This window comes from Cupressus sempervirens, chromosome 9 (genome assembly GCF_028749045.1).
Source record: "Cupressus sempervirens isolate cs-2001-9-10 chromosome 9, ASM2874904v1, whole genome shotgun sequence".
Classification (NCBI taxonomy): Eukaryota; Viridiplantae; Streptophyta; class Pinopsida; order Cupressales; family Cupressaceae; genus Cupressus; species Cupressus sempervirens.
In genome coordinates, this window is record NC_143126.1 from 12,519,683 (window position 1) to 12,536,327 (window position 16,645).

General features: G+C 36.0%; 1 protein-coding gene across 4 annotated transcripts in view; it reads right to left on the minus strand.

Moving 5' to 3' along the window:
• Nucleotides 1–16,392, minus strand: part of LOC149537398 (transducin family protein / WD-40 repeat family protein) — a 45,186-nt gene extending 28,794 nt beyond the window's left edge. For 2 of the 4 annotated variants that reach the window (XM_089802895.1, XM_089802894.1), the window contains exons 1-8: nt 16,325–16,392; nt 14,068–14,230; nt 13,249–13,604; nt 12,945–13,064; nt 11,981–12,058; nt 11,547–11,723; nt 10,942–11,019; nt 10,645–10,820 (exon numbers count right to left, since the gene is read on the minus strand). In XM_089802895.1, coding sequence (XP_089659021.1) covers nt 10,645–10,820; nt 10,942–11,019; nt 11,547–11,723; nt 11,981–12,058; nt 12,945–13,064; nt 13,249–13,569 — 950 coding nt within the window. In that variant the 5' untranslated portion in view covers nt 13,570–13,604; nt 14,068–14,230; nt 16,325–16,392. Of the gene's footprint in view, nt 1–10,644; nt 10,821–10,941; nt 11,020–11,546; nt 11,724–11,980; nt 12,059–12,944; nt 13,065–13,248; nt 13,863–14,067; nt 14,231–16,324 lie in introns of all 4 variants that reach the window. The other 2 variants (XM_089802893.1, XM_089802892.1) reach the window with 1 other exon arrangement.
• Between the last annotated feature and the right edge of the window lie 253 nt (nt 16,393–16,645).

Genomic DNA, 16,645 nt, shown 5'->3' on the forward strand with positions numbered 1-16,645 from the left:
AGAAGGGAATGAATCGGGATTTAGAACTTCGGAATTGTTATAGTTCTGAGAACGTTCTCACTCGGCTTGTTATGAAGACGTTGCAAATGGAAAGAGAGGTAGAGGCAGTGCAGAAGGAAAAGAAAGTTGTGTCCAAAACGATTTATGATATTCCTTTTAATGGTCGGTGTTGGTGTAAATACATATTCACTATTTACACTTACTCAAGTTTACTTAGGTTAATGCATCTTTTTATTATTTATTTATTAGTCACCTAAGAGAATGCATACTCTTGTGAGTTGTCATGTTGACAACACAAAAGTTCGCACCTCTTTTATGCACATGGTGTCTACAACACTGGAGTTAGCACACTAATTAAGCACATGGTGTCTACATCATCTACACATGTGTAACACCTCATCATTCTTATCCTCTCATCTACAATGAAGGATAAGACGTGTGCTTAGTTGTCGTGCTTATCTTATGTCCTGGTTCTTTCTAGACTCATTCTAGAGGCTTCCTAAGAGGCCTTTATATACAGGCACACCTAATGTGTATGTACAAAGTAATGTATCAGGACATGCTCTAATATATTGATCATACTCTTTTTTGGTCTACAGTTGTGCTTGTGTTTGAGTTCTTCGATCTTGAGTAAATCTTGCCCTAAGGCATATTTCTTACATGGTATCAGAGCTCTTGGAGAATCTCTCTTCACATAACCGTTCGAGACCATTTTCTTGCTTCAGCACCTCGGCCCAAATCCAGAGTATCATTGTTATTGGGAGCGTCTAGAGCCAAATCTGACTTTGCCATTGCATTCAGAACACTGATTCGGTGAAAATCGGCTATAAATTCGGCTACCCTAGGCCAAAGTTGATCGTGATGCAAAAAAAGTTTTCAAATCGGCACTCGAAGTCCTCAATTTGCAACTCGAGTATGGTCATTTAGCAAATCTAATTAATTGCTATTCAGATCTGTAATTTTATTATTTCTCTGCATTTTTTGGATAGGGTTTTTGAAAAAAAAAAAATTTGGCCAGGTAGCCCTGCAGAGAAAAAAAATTTGCAGGTACTCGACAATCACACCCCAGCCCTGCACCCGTGGAATATTCCTCGGTACTGCAAAATATTCCTTCATTATCGGCAACTTAATTCACAAAGTCCAATGTCCACCCAAGCAATTACCTAGCGAGCAACTTTACCAGCTAAGTCACCAACACTACACGGTGGCCTAACCCCAGTAACAACATGGACTGCTTTATATTGTTTTGCGCGAGATTTTATTTTTTTATACTACAAAGGTTTGTATTCCCATCGATGTGTGACAAAACAATTTGAAAACTTTCGGTCCGCAGAAGCTAAACTCAGCGGCAAAGGTTTCACTACCGGCGAAGGCAAAAGTCTCCCTCCCATTGGCAACGAAAATTTTTCCGGCAACATTTTTTAGTATCTTCGGCCCGCACGAACAGACAACTCAATGGTTCATTGCCAGCTCCATGGGCACCCCTCCACGTCAAAGGCCCACTGTTCTTCCATGTAAGCTTCACCTAATCTGCCATCTCAATAGCGAAGGTGACTTCAGCCACAACACGAACCCACACTTTGTCTGCCACGTGTCAGAAACAGAACGTCCAGTTAGCTGATAACAAGCTGCACAATTTTCAATTGCGCCCAATCAGCACACACGTAGACGCAACCTCATCGGGTGAGTTAGCTCCAATTGTCCTTCTGTACCATTGCCACATCATCGACCGTATGGTCTAGTCAACGTGACACGTCATCCTAATAGGCTATTTTTTTTGTTGACATCAGCCGGACACGAGGTTAAATTTGACAGTCGTCTGATCGTCAAAACCAAGCATTTTCTAACTACTCTGACAGTAGTTTGACTGTCAAAGTTAAGCACACGGTTTTCCTTCCAGACCCCTCTTCAAATGCATTTTTGATTTGGTAGCCTGACTTTGAGAGGCCATAACTCAGTCATTCGGACTCCAAATCAGGTGTGATTTTTTTGATTTTGGGTAAAATTTCCTGAACATTTCAGTGGTGGTGTTCTTTTATGGTTTTGGTGCAAGGATTTGTCAGAATTTGTATTTTTTGGCAACTGTACCTGTCCAATCCTACATTTTGCAACTTGAAACGCTTCGTATAGGCTCATCTGGACTCGAAAACAGGTTTTTTTTTTTTTTAAGTGCCTAATTTTTCATCTACTTTCCATATCTGTAGTCAGATTCTAGGATTGTGTGGACCAAAATATCACTTTTAGAACTAGGGCCTTTTTTGCATTGTATTGCTTTCATTTCTTTTCAAAATTGTTGTACATCTCAGCTATAGCACTTAGTTCCAGATTTAGGCCTCAAAAGGCAGTTGTAAAAGGCAAAATCAGAAGTCCACTTTGTACTTTTTGACAAGTGGCCTATTGTACACGTACTACATATAAAGTGCCAAAGCATCTTTTCGGGGGGGGGTAGGGGGGGGTTCTTTAGATTGAGTGAAAGGGGGGGTGTGTATTGTGTTTTTGTGTCTCTCTTGTGTGCTCTTTTATTTTCTCCACCATGGGTTCACCTAAATGTCCACCTCTAACTTCACGCAATTATTCTACATGGAAAGATATTACATGGAGTAGATTAATGGAAAAAGGTTACAGTCTTTATGTTGATGGTACAATTCCCAAACCCACTGATGTTAAAGAACTCATTAATTGGCAAACACAAGACTAACAGGTTTTAGGAGTTACAAGAATTGTGTACATAGAGATCTCTTCTTCCACATTGCCAGTTGTAAGGAATCCAAACTAGCTTGGGACAAACTTGCAGCATTATATGGGTGTCAATCGTGGATTGGGTACTCATCCCCAAAAATTAGGAAAATGGCCTCCCAAAAATCACCATCTTCCAATCTGAGAACATTACCCAATCATTTCACAGTAATTGTCCCTATGAATGACTAAAGTTGGCCAACAATGTGTAATGAAAAGTTGGTTTCCATCATTAACTCTGTCGTACACCAGTCTCCACCAATTTTATAGGGAATGATTATCTTGGCAATCTCGCAGAGTCCAATCCCAACAAAAACTTGCAATCGAAGTCTCAAAAAAACCATGCTTAAAAAGGTGAGCCATCATTACCGTTACCGACTGCATTTAATCCACATTTTGCCATCATCTGCACATTTATACGGACGCTCATTACACATGCCAAATAATAAGTGAGGCTGCCACCTTTCCTAATTAAGAAAGCACGTGATAACTTTGAATCCTTTAATCCTCTACAAATCAAAGTCCTCGAAGTAGATTGTGTAAGTTTGTAGTTGTAGTCAGATTGATTCGATCATGAGATAGATAGCGCATGCTAAATCATCATTAGATAAATATTCTTATATACATTATATTATATTATAAATAATATATGTACTATATATATATATAATATGTAATTATATATATATGGTTATTTAAATAATTAATATATTAACTAATGATGATTAACTATAGAGACATGTCTCTTCATGAGACATGTCTCCTCTCATATTTATGAGTTTTCAAATCTGCATTTGGAAATTATCAATCACATTGCAATGTTAGTACATTTGCAGAAAAAACAATCCATGTTCCTCAACATGGCATCATAGCCAAACTGCAAATGTCAACAAGTTTGAGAGACTATTCTTCATAAATCTTTCTCAATAGTTTACCCAAATAAAAATGAGTTAATGTGGAGACAAATATCTGTGGAAAATGTAAGTCGCAAAAGGTTCCACATGATTTGCATACACCATTCGCCGGTCAACATCAATAGTAAGGAATACAAGAGGCCCTGACACAGAGTATATCCATCACAATCACGTTTGAAAATGGATGATTATGGAGAATTATGGAGCGCTAAGAAAAGACCTCAGGAGGAAAGGAATATATAACAACAAACAACAGATACAACAAAGGTGTCCACTTATATAATCACTTCATCATATCACCAACAATAAGCGACAATGATGCAGCGATAGGACTAACTATTTGGGATATACAAGCTCCGATTGGAGTATTGTTAGCATCTCAAGAAATATAAATTGTGGGCCTGTAGATATCCAACTATAATAACATGTTAATGCATAGAAACTGAAATATGTAACAGAGGCAGACTGGCGTCAAAACCTGTAGAAATACATGTAGACGTAGAGGACAGTTCGCATTAACTCAATTCATGAAAAATGAGGATTGGTATTAGAGTAGATATGGACAACCATCATAAATTTCATCAAGAATTTATGTTCTGCACTCGATTTACTGAAAACTTAATATTCAACTTGGTCCTTGCCCTTAACATACTGAATATGTGATCCCTGTATAAAGCATAAAAGTTATGCAATGCATATTAAGATATAATGAAAGATTTTTATGGGAGGTCAAATCATACACTGGAGAATTCTTATGGATTCCTTATCTTGTAAAAAGTAGTTCTTGACATAATTAGAAATATAACAAAGATGAACAAACATGATGGGAGTGCCTCATTCTTTTCAAAGCGGCACACTAATTGGGAGGGCCAAGTAATTTTGATAGAAATGTTCAAACCCTCATATTAAGTTCTCGCAGAAATTCATCACTCTGATACTATCTTCTAAGCTATATCTATGGCAACGTTAATGATCCACACAAACATTAATAAAAAGGAATTTAAAACATTATTAAATAGTCGTAACTTCCTGAGAAGAAATCCATCGATCAAGTCCTCTATGAATGCATTGAGCATATGATGTAGCCAAATGATTCCATCCATAATTACCATCCATTGGATAATTATTGGTGATTTCTATATATGATGAATGGTAGCATATAAAGCAAGATAAAAGACACAGTCATTTGGCTATTGGATGTGAGTATTCTCCTTATACCTTACGTACGCAATTGATAGGTAGAAGGCGACTTCATGTGATTATGCACACATGGGACCTTACATGGCCTGAGAAATGACTTAAGGAGACACTGCCACTAGGGAATGACTGTGAGGTGTTGTCAATGAACAACATGGATAAGAGGAAATAAGAAAAGTGTTTCCTGAACCCACGAATGGAAAATGAGCACATGAGTGGAAATAGGAGAGTAAGAAAGGCCAAGTCTTAGACATATACCCATTTTTGATGAAAAGAAGATCCATCAAAAGGAAAATGAAAGGGTTAATAAATGTGAACCACACACCTATGCAAATGTATAAGTTACTGCAGATAAGATGATCGGCATCATTAGTATGGGACATACGCATCAATTGGTATGGGACGCATACAGAATGGAATCAGTCAATAAGATATATATATATATATATATATATATATATATATATATATATATATATATATATATATATATATATATATATAGCAAAAGACAAGGAAGTCAAAACAGTAAAGGAGTGAGTATGAAATGAATCTGATTACGTACGATGGCATACCAAAGAAAGGTGGATACCATTGATTCTATGCACCAACTGACATATAAGGTGCTTCGTGATCCTCGAGGTAACAACAACGAGAACACATTCTCTTCTTGACCAAATGTTTATTGAGGAGTATTTGTGGTATTTCATATTTGTAGTGGAAACAATATTATCATGACATTATAATGTAAGGTGAGAAACACACTTAAATGGTATTGTTGTTTTGGAGGATACATGTTCGTCTCCAACATTCTACATAAATATAGGGGAATTACATCTTAAAGCCTTATGTATTTGATCGAGAGATCATGAGTGGTCTTCAAAAATTCACATATATCATAGACGAAGGTATTGAATAACACCATGAATGTACAATGAAAGGAGATGAATTGCATGTTACAAAATAGGGCAGACATTGTGTTCCCTATACATCATCAAACGTGAGACAAGAAAAAGGACTTGGAAATAATTAAACAAAGGAAACATTAAACGTGTATCATGTTGTCAATGATATAAATAGATCGTCACAAAGGATAGACACAGAGGAAGCTGAAGTGAGAAACCTTCAGAACTGGATAGGATATATATAAAGAGAAACATATTGTAAAGAGCTTGGTCTATGGTGCATGGTGTATCAAATATCATTAAACTCAAATTTATAGGAGATAATCACATCTTCTCAATGCAGAGGCTTGGAGGTTTTGACATCAAGTTTCCTTCTATCAATCTTGTTGCATGGTCATAGATCAATTTGGAGGAAAGCATCAATATACTTACTACTCATTATTTGATATTCAACCTACAAGTTTTATTGTATGAGATTCATCACTAAGAAAGTTGAATTTAAAGTACATTTACCATATTAAAGTCTAAAAGACAATGATATAGAGGTTGATAGGGACTGAAAACTCTATAAAATGGAATAAGTGGGAATTTTACATTTAAGGGGGAAAGAATAATGAATGTTTTATTTCCATTATTTTACAAATGCCTATATGGAGATAGTTTTTGATCCATATAGACCTTAATTGAAAAACTTGTATGAAGGATGTACAGATAAGTATTCATTAGCCTTGCGTATTACATTTATCTTCTCACTATATTCTCTCTCTTATTTGTAATTCTACTCATACTATGAGTTATTTTGCCTTGATCTTTTTCTTTGTATCTGAAGTTGATCTTGTAGGAAAAGAAGAATGATACATTAGGCAACTTATGACAATAGCTCAAAAGAAGTTGTAATCAAGCTGGATAAAGTAAGGCTCTTGAAGCAAATATCCTTGATGATTGAGATTATGAGTATCCTTTTACATTAAGAGGGAGTATGACATTTCTTCGAAGGCAACACAAGAACTTAGAAAGATTGATACTCAGAGGGACTCTAGAAATACATGTGTGTGACTGCATGATTTTGATGGGCCTACTCTTGAGTGCATCATGAGGAAGTATTGATTTATCACTAGAAAAATCGAAAGATTGATATCAAATTCAGAGTGAGTCTGACAAGAATCCTTGGGAAGAGAGCCTCCAAGGGAGTAACTACTGGACCTAACTTCCCAAGGTCATTATTCTAAGGGAGAATTTTGAAGTGCAATCCTTTGTGAATGATATCTTCTCTATGAGGAAAAGTTCTAAGTGAAATTCCTTGTAATGCATTCCTCTTTGTCAAGAAAATTAAGGTGAAATCCTTTGTACCATCCTCTAACTTGGTTCGTGGTGGTTACTATTTCACATATGATATGTAAAAAAAGGTGACGATTTTTCATTAACATTTATAAATAGAAGGTAACCATTGTAAGGTGACAATCTTATAAATGGTAGACCTATTATCATGACAAACTTCATTAGGTTGTTGTCCCAGAGTGTTGGAAGTCATGATAACGAATGTATCATACAGAAGGTAACCATTGTAAGGTGGCGATCTTATAAATGGTAGACCTATTATCATGACAAACTTCATTAAGTTGTTGCCCCAGAGTGTTGGAAGTCATGATAACGAATCTGTCATGATCAAACTTCATTAAGTTGTTGTCCCGGAGTGTCGGAGATCATGATACTTGTCATGATAGAGACTGTGACATTGTGATTTCTTGTTATCTGATATACTATATTAAATTGTTGTCCCTAAGTACAAGAAAGCAGATAACTCATATCCTTCTAGGATACTTTTGGTAGGCATCAAGGAATTGATACCAGTGCACATACCAGAAGAATATACATATGATGAATATCATATGATTGGTATTTCTTGTTGAACCATACTTTCGGATTATATTAAAAAGCTAACATCTAAGTTGATGGATTTATGTTGATATCCTTAAATATGTCATTCCAGGAATATCATACTGAGATGATATCTCTTCATATACTTAAAAGCATAATGTGTTCTATATCAATCCTCCCTAACTAAGAGGGAGTGTTAAGTTTGTAGTTGCAATCAAATTGATTCGATTGTGAGATACGAATCATCATTAGATAAATGTTCTTAAATATATATATATATATGAGTATTTATACAATTGATATATTAACTACTGATGATTAACTATAAAGGCATGTCTCCTCATATTTATGAGTCTTCAAATCTGCATTTGGAAATTATCAATCACATTGGCAATGTTAGTACATTTGGAGAAAAAATGATCCATGTTACTCAACAGATTGTACAAAAGTCCTAAAAAACTTCCAAGTTATCTTGTGATGGTTTCATCACACTAACCTCGGAGAGCTTATCAGCAAATGATTTAGCAACTCTCAGAACATGGGAAGTTCTAAATTCATCCACTTCATCCAACAATGTATGAATTTGTCTAATATATCGGTTTAGGTACCACATATCCATTTCCCCTTTGAGGATCCCGTTGACCAAAATCTGTGAGTCCCCCTCTAGACAGACACCAAGTTTGATACCCATCAGGACTACTTCGATTGCCGCCAAACATTCTGCCTGATTGTTGGTTTTATCTGCCAGACACTTTGCCTTGATTGCAATACTACTTCCTTCTAGATTCCTTGCTACAACTTTGATTCTGAAAGTCGCCCCAACTATAGCTTGCAAGCAAATTATAATTGTGGTTTCCATCTGGGTTTCTAGCAGGATTTTTTATCCTAGTCAGCTCTCTTTTGAGTTTTGGGCCCCAAATTGGCTAGGTGAAGTATAAATACAAAGCTACATCCCTCGGTTTGGCAGAAACAGTCAATCTATCAATTCATGCATCCAAGAAATCAAGCATTTATTCAAGTTCAAGAAGCATTCAAGGAGCATTCAAGCATATCAAGCAACCAAGGCATTTCATCCTTCAATTGTAGCGAGCATTCAACAATTATTATGCAAACATGTCTTTTGTGGTGTCCTTTCAAATATTTATGGAGTCGAGTTATTGCATCAACACCGATGATTTCATTTCAAGAAGCATTCACATCATCAAGGTATAAAGTTTTATTATCTTTCGTATCAAGCCACTGCTACTAACAACACACTTGATTTCCATTTCATGCACTTTCAATTTGATTTCAAGGTTGATTCCTGAACGGGACTTTGACTAAGAAAACCCCTTTCCACAACCTTTTCCTATTTTTATGTGTTCACGTACAAGCGATAGGTGGTGCAGGTGTGAAGATAGTGGCTGAAAAATTAAACAGAACTACAATCAACTAAAGTTGCATTTGATCTTAGCTTGTATAAGGCAAGTCAAACTCGCCCTAGACCTCCAAGTGACCCCTAACCCTCTAACTCACCCTGTACCCACAATCTGGGGCTGCAATTCCAATCACAGGTCAGTGACTATACTGGTTTTTCCAATCTGTTAGTGAAGATCAACCTAGTGTTCAGATCTGTTTGCAAGCTTAAGAACCTAGTTTTCCCCTCCCATTCTTGCATTTTCCATTCATACTTTACATAGCCAACTCTTCAACTCATAGTGAAGGAAACCGACTTGGGTCCCCTCGCTTGAGCCTCCTTGAGCTTGGGGAATCATATTTCCTTCCAATGTAAGTAGGGTGATAGGCCTAAGCTTCCTAGTTAACCATATTCTCTACCTTACACCTTGGTTTTAATATTATATGGTATAATTCATCAAAATAATATCCAAGAAAGAGAGAAGGGTGGACAGATCATAGATTAGTTACTTGTGAGAGAACTCCTCAAATTTCTAACATTTTTCCAAGAAAACTACACTTTTATGAACACCTTATTGCAGTTTGAGATTGCTTATTCAGAATAACTCTGAATTAAGATACAATAATTTTAATGAAAATAAGATTGATCTCTTAAAACTAAGTAAGAATATTATATATGAGATTGTATTTTAAAATAAGGCTAACTATTTGCATGACTTCAAGGTTTATAGTATTTGCATGACTTTGAGGCTTGTGATCTTCTGAAAAGACGGAAGTTGTAAAAAAATGGCAGGGTGGAGGTAGAAAGAAAATGCACAAGCTTTATGGTAGGAATGAGTTTTCCATAGGCCATGAAAATGAGTGCTTTTGGATTCAGCTGTGTAAGCTTCTGGTATGTACAGTTTGGATCACTGAGTGATTCTTTCCTGATCCTGAAGATGGATCACTGATTGCACTCCAAAATATTGATGCAAAGAGTTTTACACAGTTGAATCCAAAAGCATCCTTTCTCAGCCACAAGTTTAGTGAAATAACTAAGCAGCACAAACAATGGCAATGTCAGTTTTCCAGAGGCTCACATCACAATACAAATGAGAATTTAAGAATAAATGGAATCAAGGTACAAATTTTTTCAACAGAAATACACTTAAGCTCATAAAACTGACCCTAACAAATTTGGTATAGCTCAGTTGTTAAAGAAAAGTAGCCAGCTCATCTATTTGCATGACAGAAAATCAGTATCTGCTTCTGAAACGCCGAGTTTAAGAACTGGAATTAAAAGGCACAACTTCAAGAAACTGATTGACTAGCATTAACAATCCCAGTGTCAATTCTTGGAAGGTTTAATCTCAATATAAATGAAAACTTCAAAGCTTAGATGACTGATAAAATAAAATATAGTACACATCCACCAGTTGCCATAAACTCAGATTAAGCTGCTTACGAATGATTTCTGAATGCAAATATATCTAAAATCTTTTATTTTTGTAATGGACTCTGTGCCACAAAGCAAACCATTGAAAAAAACCTTTCCAAAACAATGCTTCTTTGCCCAACAATTATTTAAAATCATCAAAATTTGAGAATGAATAACAGTAAAAAAGAGCAAGATGGCATACATAGAATTTCCAGATGTCATTTTGCGAATATCCCAGAGCTTAGTTGTCTGATCTTTTCCATTGGAGATTAAGTACCGCCCATCACCACGACTATCAATAAAAGTAATACCTTCCAAGTGCCCAACCAGACTCCCTGCTGGTTGTGCTCTAGATGTAAGGCATCGGCGATCCCAAACCTATAAAAAACACACATAGATAAAACAGTAAAATGTATTGCACAAGCTAAACAGAACAAACAAACGTCTGATGTAGTATCCAGAAGAATAAACATAGACAGGAAAAACAAGCATAGAATACCTTGCAGCAGCTATCATCACTTCCAGAATAAATTAAGCGACCAGTTTCATCAGCAAAGGCCACAGTATTGACATCATCCTGCAACAATAAAGTAAAGCATGCAGCTTAAGTCTTTGTTTTCTACTTTCCAAATAAATGAAGAGTTGTACGAAATATTGAATTTCAGATATGCAAAAATTACAAATAAGAATCATATGAACAAGGAAGACTTTTCAACTAATATAAGAAGGTAAGATGTAGATGAAGACATTTTCAGGAATGTCGAAATAACTAAATTATAAAATGTACCCTATTTTTCAAACTGATTTGTAAAAACACTGCAGAGCATAATCACTCAATTCCAACACTCTTCATTCAATATTACTCTTGATTTTATGTCCTGTTAACAAGACCATTCGGATGTTTTAAATGCACACATATATGATCCAGCTATGATCACATTTAAGTTTCTTTCAGAATGCAGTATTTTAACTATTTTCTATTGCACAACACGTTTATCCACACTTGTAATCACAATACCAAAGAATGCTGACAATATTTTGCCAAACTTGCAAGTGCAATAATGCAAGTTTAGCCATCACCGAATGGAAAATATAGGGTACTACCTTGTGAGCTTCTATCTGTAAAGCAAGCTTGTTTGCTTGCAGATCATAAACATATATAGATTTGTCGCTGCTGCCGGCTACAAGTTCTTGTCCATCAGTTGAAAATTTAACAGAAAAAAGTCCAAAGGAATAATCTCCTGTTGCATCTATGGAGAAGTCAAGTCCTTCGTGAATTTCCTGCATAGACTCAGTCCATCAAAAATGTGAACTATCTTCTACTATTCTGTTTACAATATAAAATTACGGAAAAAATGGCACAGAACAAACTTCTTTATATTTGCATCAATGTCAGAGAATAATACCCATATTTTAATATTTATGTATATTATAACTCTTTTGTTCTTACTAGCACTAAGATTGGGGCTTGTCTCTAGTTCATTTTATTTTTACCCTGTGAAATGAACATGATATGCAAATCAATGTACAAAATATACCGTGATATTCGCTACTGATTCAGTGCCACTGGTTCCAATTTTCACAATATGCACAACGGGTGTGATACTAGCATAAACCTGAAATAAGTTATGAAACACGTGAGTAATGATCATGAAAATTTTGCACCAAATATGTTTTTATTTATCTTGAAACATAATGGCAGTTTCTACCTTTTATGTTGCTTATTAAAGAACAATAACTACAGGGTGCATTAGCATCATAATGCATGTTTGGAAGTCAATAAACAAAATTAGCATTTCAAATATTATTCAAATGCACTCCACCCACTAATTAAGAAGAAAATCTAAGGCTTGTATTAGACAAATGATCAGTAAGAAAACTTAATCAATTGCCTCTATTAGCAAGATATATTGACAAGTGTAAATTGCAGCCTGATTTAGGCCATCTATTGTTAGAATTAGGAAATGAAAACTGATTGAGCCACAACCATATTTCCCTGAAGATGAATGAGGAAGCTCAATTAAAATATCAGACAAAAAGCTGAGAGATTCTGCACAGTTATTCCAGGAAAAGCTTTCAAGCATTTTGTAATATACTAGTTAAACATTGTGATAATTAATAGACTTAATGGTATCCTCAATATTGTATAAATTCTAAAGGAAAAGAAAATGTCATTAGTACATTACATCATTGTTTATTTTATTCAGTTGTGACAGAATGTTGAACATTTTTTATGACACCTCAATGTCAGGTTGAAATATCATATCAGTAGAATTACCACTGAAATATTTCTGTTGATGAGTCTGAAGTCTAAAGTAATGGATCTCTTCAAGTTCTAAACCATTTTGTGTCTAAATTTAAAATGCCTCTGTGAAATTAAAAAAACAGGCTCACAATTAAAACTACCATAATTATAGTTGCATTCAAATATTTTAGCAGGAGCCAGCGTACAAACTTCAAATAGAAGCCTGATCTAGGATCTAGTTTTTTTGCCAAACTCACAAGATGCTGCTGATCAGGCGAAAGTGCTGTGTCAGTGACTGTCCAACGCAAGCTCCTGGCAGACACATTCTTCTGAACTTTCCATCCCTTGTCCACATTGTATATTCTTATATGACGGTCCTGTTCCATAGGACCACAACACAGTCATCTAGATAGGATTGTAACATAAATTTATAGAGCATAATTACTCGAGTGTTCTCCTGACTTTATATAATTTTCCTTTGAAATGAGATAAGGGGAAAAATGAGCATTGAAAATGGATAGTATTTAGAAGAAGCTGACTGCAGTAAGAGCTTAAGTTTACCTGAAATCCAGCCACAAACAGGGAGCCATCTATTGAAAACTGTCCGACATAAGCTCTACTGTTTAACTTTTCAATTTGGACTGGGCCACCAGTTGGCATATATCTGCTGGCAACGTGACAGCGATCTGCTGCACTAAATTTCCCCCTGCCAGACACATCTGCTTCTCTGCCTGCAAGCATACAAAATGCTGAAACATAGCCATTCTCGTTTTCCCTGTATACCCTGGATAGCATACCATTTGGTGATGTACTCAATTTTGTTATCTGTGCAACTTCATGGTCCAGATGCGGTATGCCTTCTCTTTTCTCTTTTCTGCGCATCCTTGCATTTGAAAGCTCCCTTTCGTGTGTATGACCTAAACAGTCACCAAATGGTTCTTCAGAAGAATTATCCATATTAAACCCTTCATAACTTCCACCACTATTATCCCCAGTGTCAAAATGGTTCTGTGGTTGGGAATTTCCCATGAAAATACGTTGCCTTCTAGTTGTGCCTTCTGGTCTTCCAATGATTTGGTCTCGATTTTCTGGCACTATGCGCAACTGAAGATCTCCAGCAACCCGAATGGCTCGAAGTGCAAAACTAGAATTTGTGTTCTCATGACCCACCATTTCTAAAAAGAGTAGATGAAGGAGCGAAATGTGAAAAAAAAAAGCACCTCCAAAGGGGGGCTCTGACTAAAATAGGGATCAAAAAGTGTTTGGTATAGTGAAGGTTCAAAGAAAAGTTATCCACTCAGTTTCTACAAGATATTGAGAAGTCAGTTTTTCAAAAAATAAATATTTCTGATTCCAAAGAGTTGGTTGCAAAAATAATACCTTTTAACCAATATCTCTGCAAGATTGTGACATCCAACCATCAACTTCTGGCATTATAAGTCTTGGACTGAGGACTATAATAGTAGCTCAATGTTCAAAATGATTAAAAATTCAAGCAGAAGATGCATCAGCAAACAATGTCAGGAAACATACAACCCCCAATCTGCATAATTAAAACCCAACAAAATTGTTACAGGTCTGGATACAACTTCTACAATAAATGGGCAATAAAAAAACCTGTAAAGAAAATTACCAGCTATGTAGATAGAATTGTATACAAATATGAGGCAGTTGAACTCAGACAACCAAGCTGACCGTTTCAACTTCAATAAATAAAAATGATTTGTTTGAAGAGGAAAGGAATATCAAGTTTATAGGATAACATTAATATTTAATCATCACACCTAGGTACTAAGAAAACAAATAATACTAGTAAGTGTGTGTTTCATGTTTGGAGCTTATTGTTGCAAAAGGCACTAGAAGCAGAGACACATTACATAGACAAGTCTCAGCATCTGACCAAACTGGCAAAAAAAGATACTCCAATTATGTGCATGTGCCTGTATTTAGTGTGCTACCATACTTGTATCTTAGGTCACAAGTTCACAACCTAGCCAGTATACCTTGTCAATAACCCCTCTACTGGAAACAAGGGTATATAGGTTGCCCTTGTTTCCACTAGAGGGGTTATTAACAAGGTGTACTGACTAGGTTTATAATTGTGCACCCCTTATGTTTCAGCCACAAAACCAAGCTCCAAACAGGTCCTAGCCAATCCATCTTATAAAAACTACAATAGGGCCATATGTCTTGATCACCTAAACTAGGGGAGTTAACACCAGCTCCTTTGTGCCCATATCCTACACATAGTCGCACCTATTAAACCTTGGTGGCAAGTGATTCTGTAGAAAAAATTGTGTAACCCTCAATTGATTGCTTATGCCTTAAATTGAAATCCCACTTACAATGATTCTTCATGGATTTCCTTATGCCAATGAAGAATCCAAATGCTCAAATCTGGAAATATTACAAAAAAAGCTTTAACACAACCATCACACAAATGTGTTACATCTCAACTCAACTACTCGCTATGGATCCAGCACAAATTGCTCAATTGGCACTCTACCTCTCACCCTAGAATGCAAACATTCTACTCTAGTCTTTCCTAGCACACCCAAGTGAGCCTACTGGTTAACATCAAACGTTTCAATCTTGTATGCACAACTTCAATCTGGCAAGGGACAGAATATGTGCATTCTGCAGTTCGACTCAGTCAGAATGACAGAGGTCCCATATGCACAATTCATCGTGAAACTTGAAGTAACCTTCCTTCCTTTAAACAATACCACACGCAAACACATCATTTCCCAACTTAATGATGTATCACTGCAATTGACGGCAGGTCTTCCCTAGTGTGGACAAATATATGCAACTGAACTCATTGTTTCCTGCAAGCAATGTCTTAACTTCACTTGTAAACGTATATTACTAGATAAGAAATTGTAACCAATAAATGTCAAGTACATGAAACGTAGACTATATTTTATATTTAAAATTTATTTTATGATTAATAAATAGTTTGCTTGCAACCAGAACCCAGTGTGAGCCGTCGAATCGTGAAAGATCAGCTTGCTGTCATGATTCTTACAACCAGGATCCAGACCAAGACGCCAAGATTTTAGAAATAGATATTGACCAATCTTTTCAGCTTAAAAATTAAGAAATATACGACTTGAAGGGGAATTGTGAGGACAACTAAAGAATTTACGAAATGCTGTGTATATAAATTTAACAAATGGAACCTTTCCAATAATTTGTTTAATGGTGAATCTAGTTTACAGGAAAATCTTGCCCAGTGGTTCAAAAGAACATTATCTTGGGTGCACATCCATTTGACTCTGTGCCCTGCCCAAAGCAGAGGCTTTAACCTGCATCGGCCAAAAAACTCAAATCTCAAAAGATCGAACTCGTGTCATTTTACTTGTAACTATAGTTTCGCACCACAATCTAATTACTATGTATTTTGCCATAATTGAAGCTCACTAGAAGATTTTGGCCACTTCCGCTCGACATCTAATTACCGTCGAAATAAACAAAAACTGGCCTCCACGCATTTGATTTAAACCCTAATTTCGAAATATTTAAACCCAAACGGCGAGTTCCCCGTAAATGAGCAAGAACCAAGAAGATTGACACTGTAATTCAACAATTTTTGTGTCTACTAGTACTAACCGAAAAATCAGTGGCAGGTGCTTACCCTCTCGTTGTTGAAAGAATCAAGGCCGAAAGATTCGATTTGCAGACCTCCTGAAATATAGAAGAGATGCTTCTTCACATTATTATTATGGGAATATAAATAATATCATCGGCAATGACGTGTAATTAGAATGAAATATTGCCATCGAGATATGATGTTGATTGTAAAAACGACTAATTTTCAAGGTGTCCCTGCAAAACTGAGGAACGTATCGTTGTTTTAGGTACATTGAGATTGCTCTCATCTCGCAGTCGCAAGTACAAAGCCTGAAATGAATTATTACTAAGCACTTGCACCCAAATGAGGTGCAAGGGATAGCCG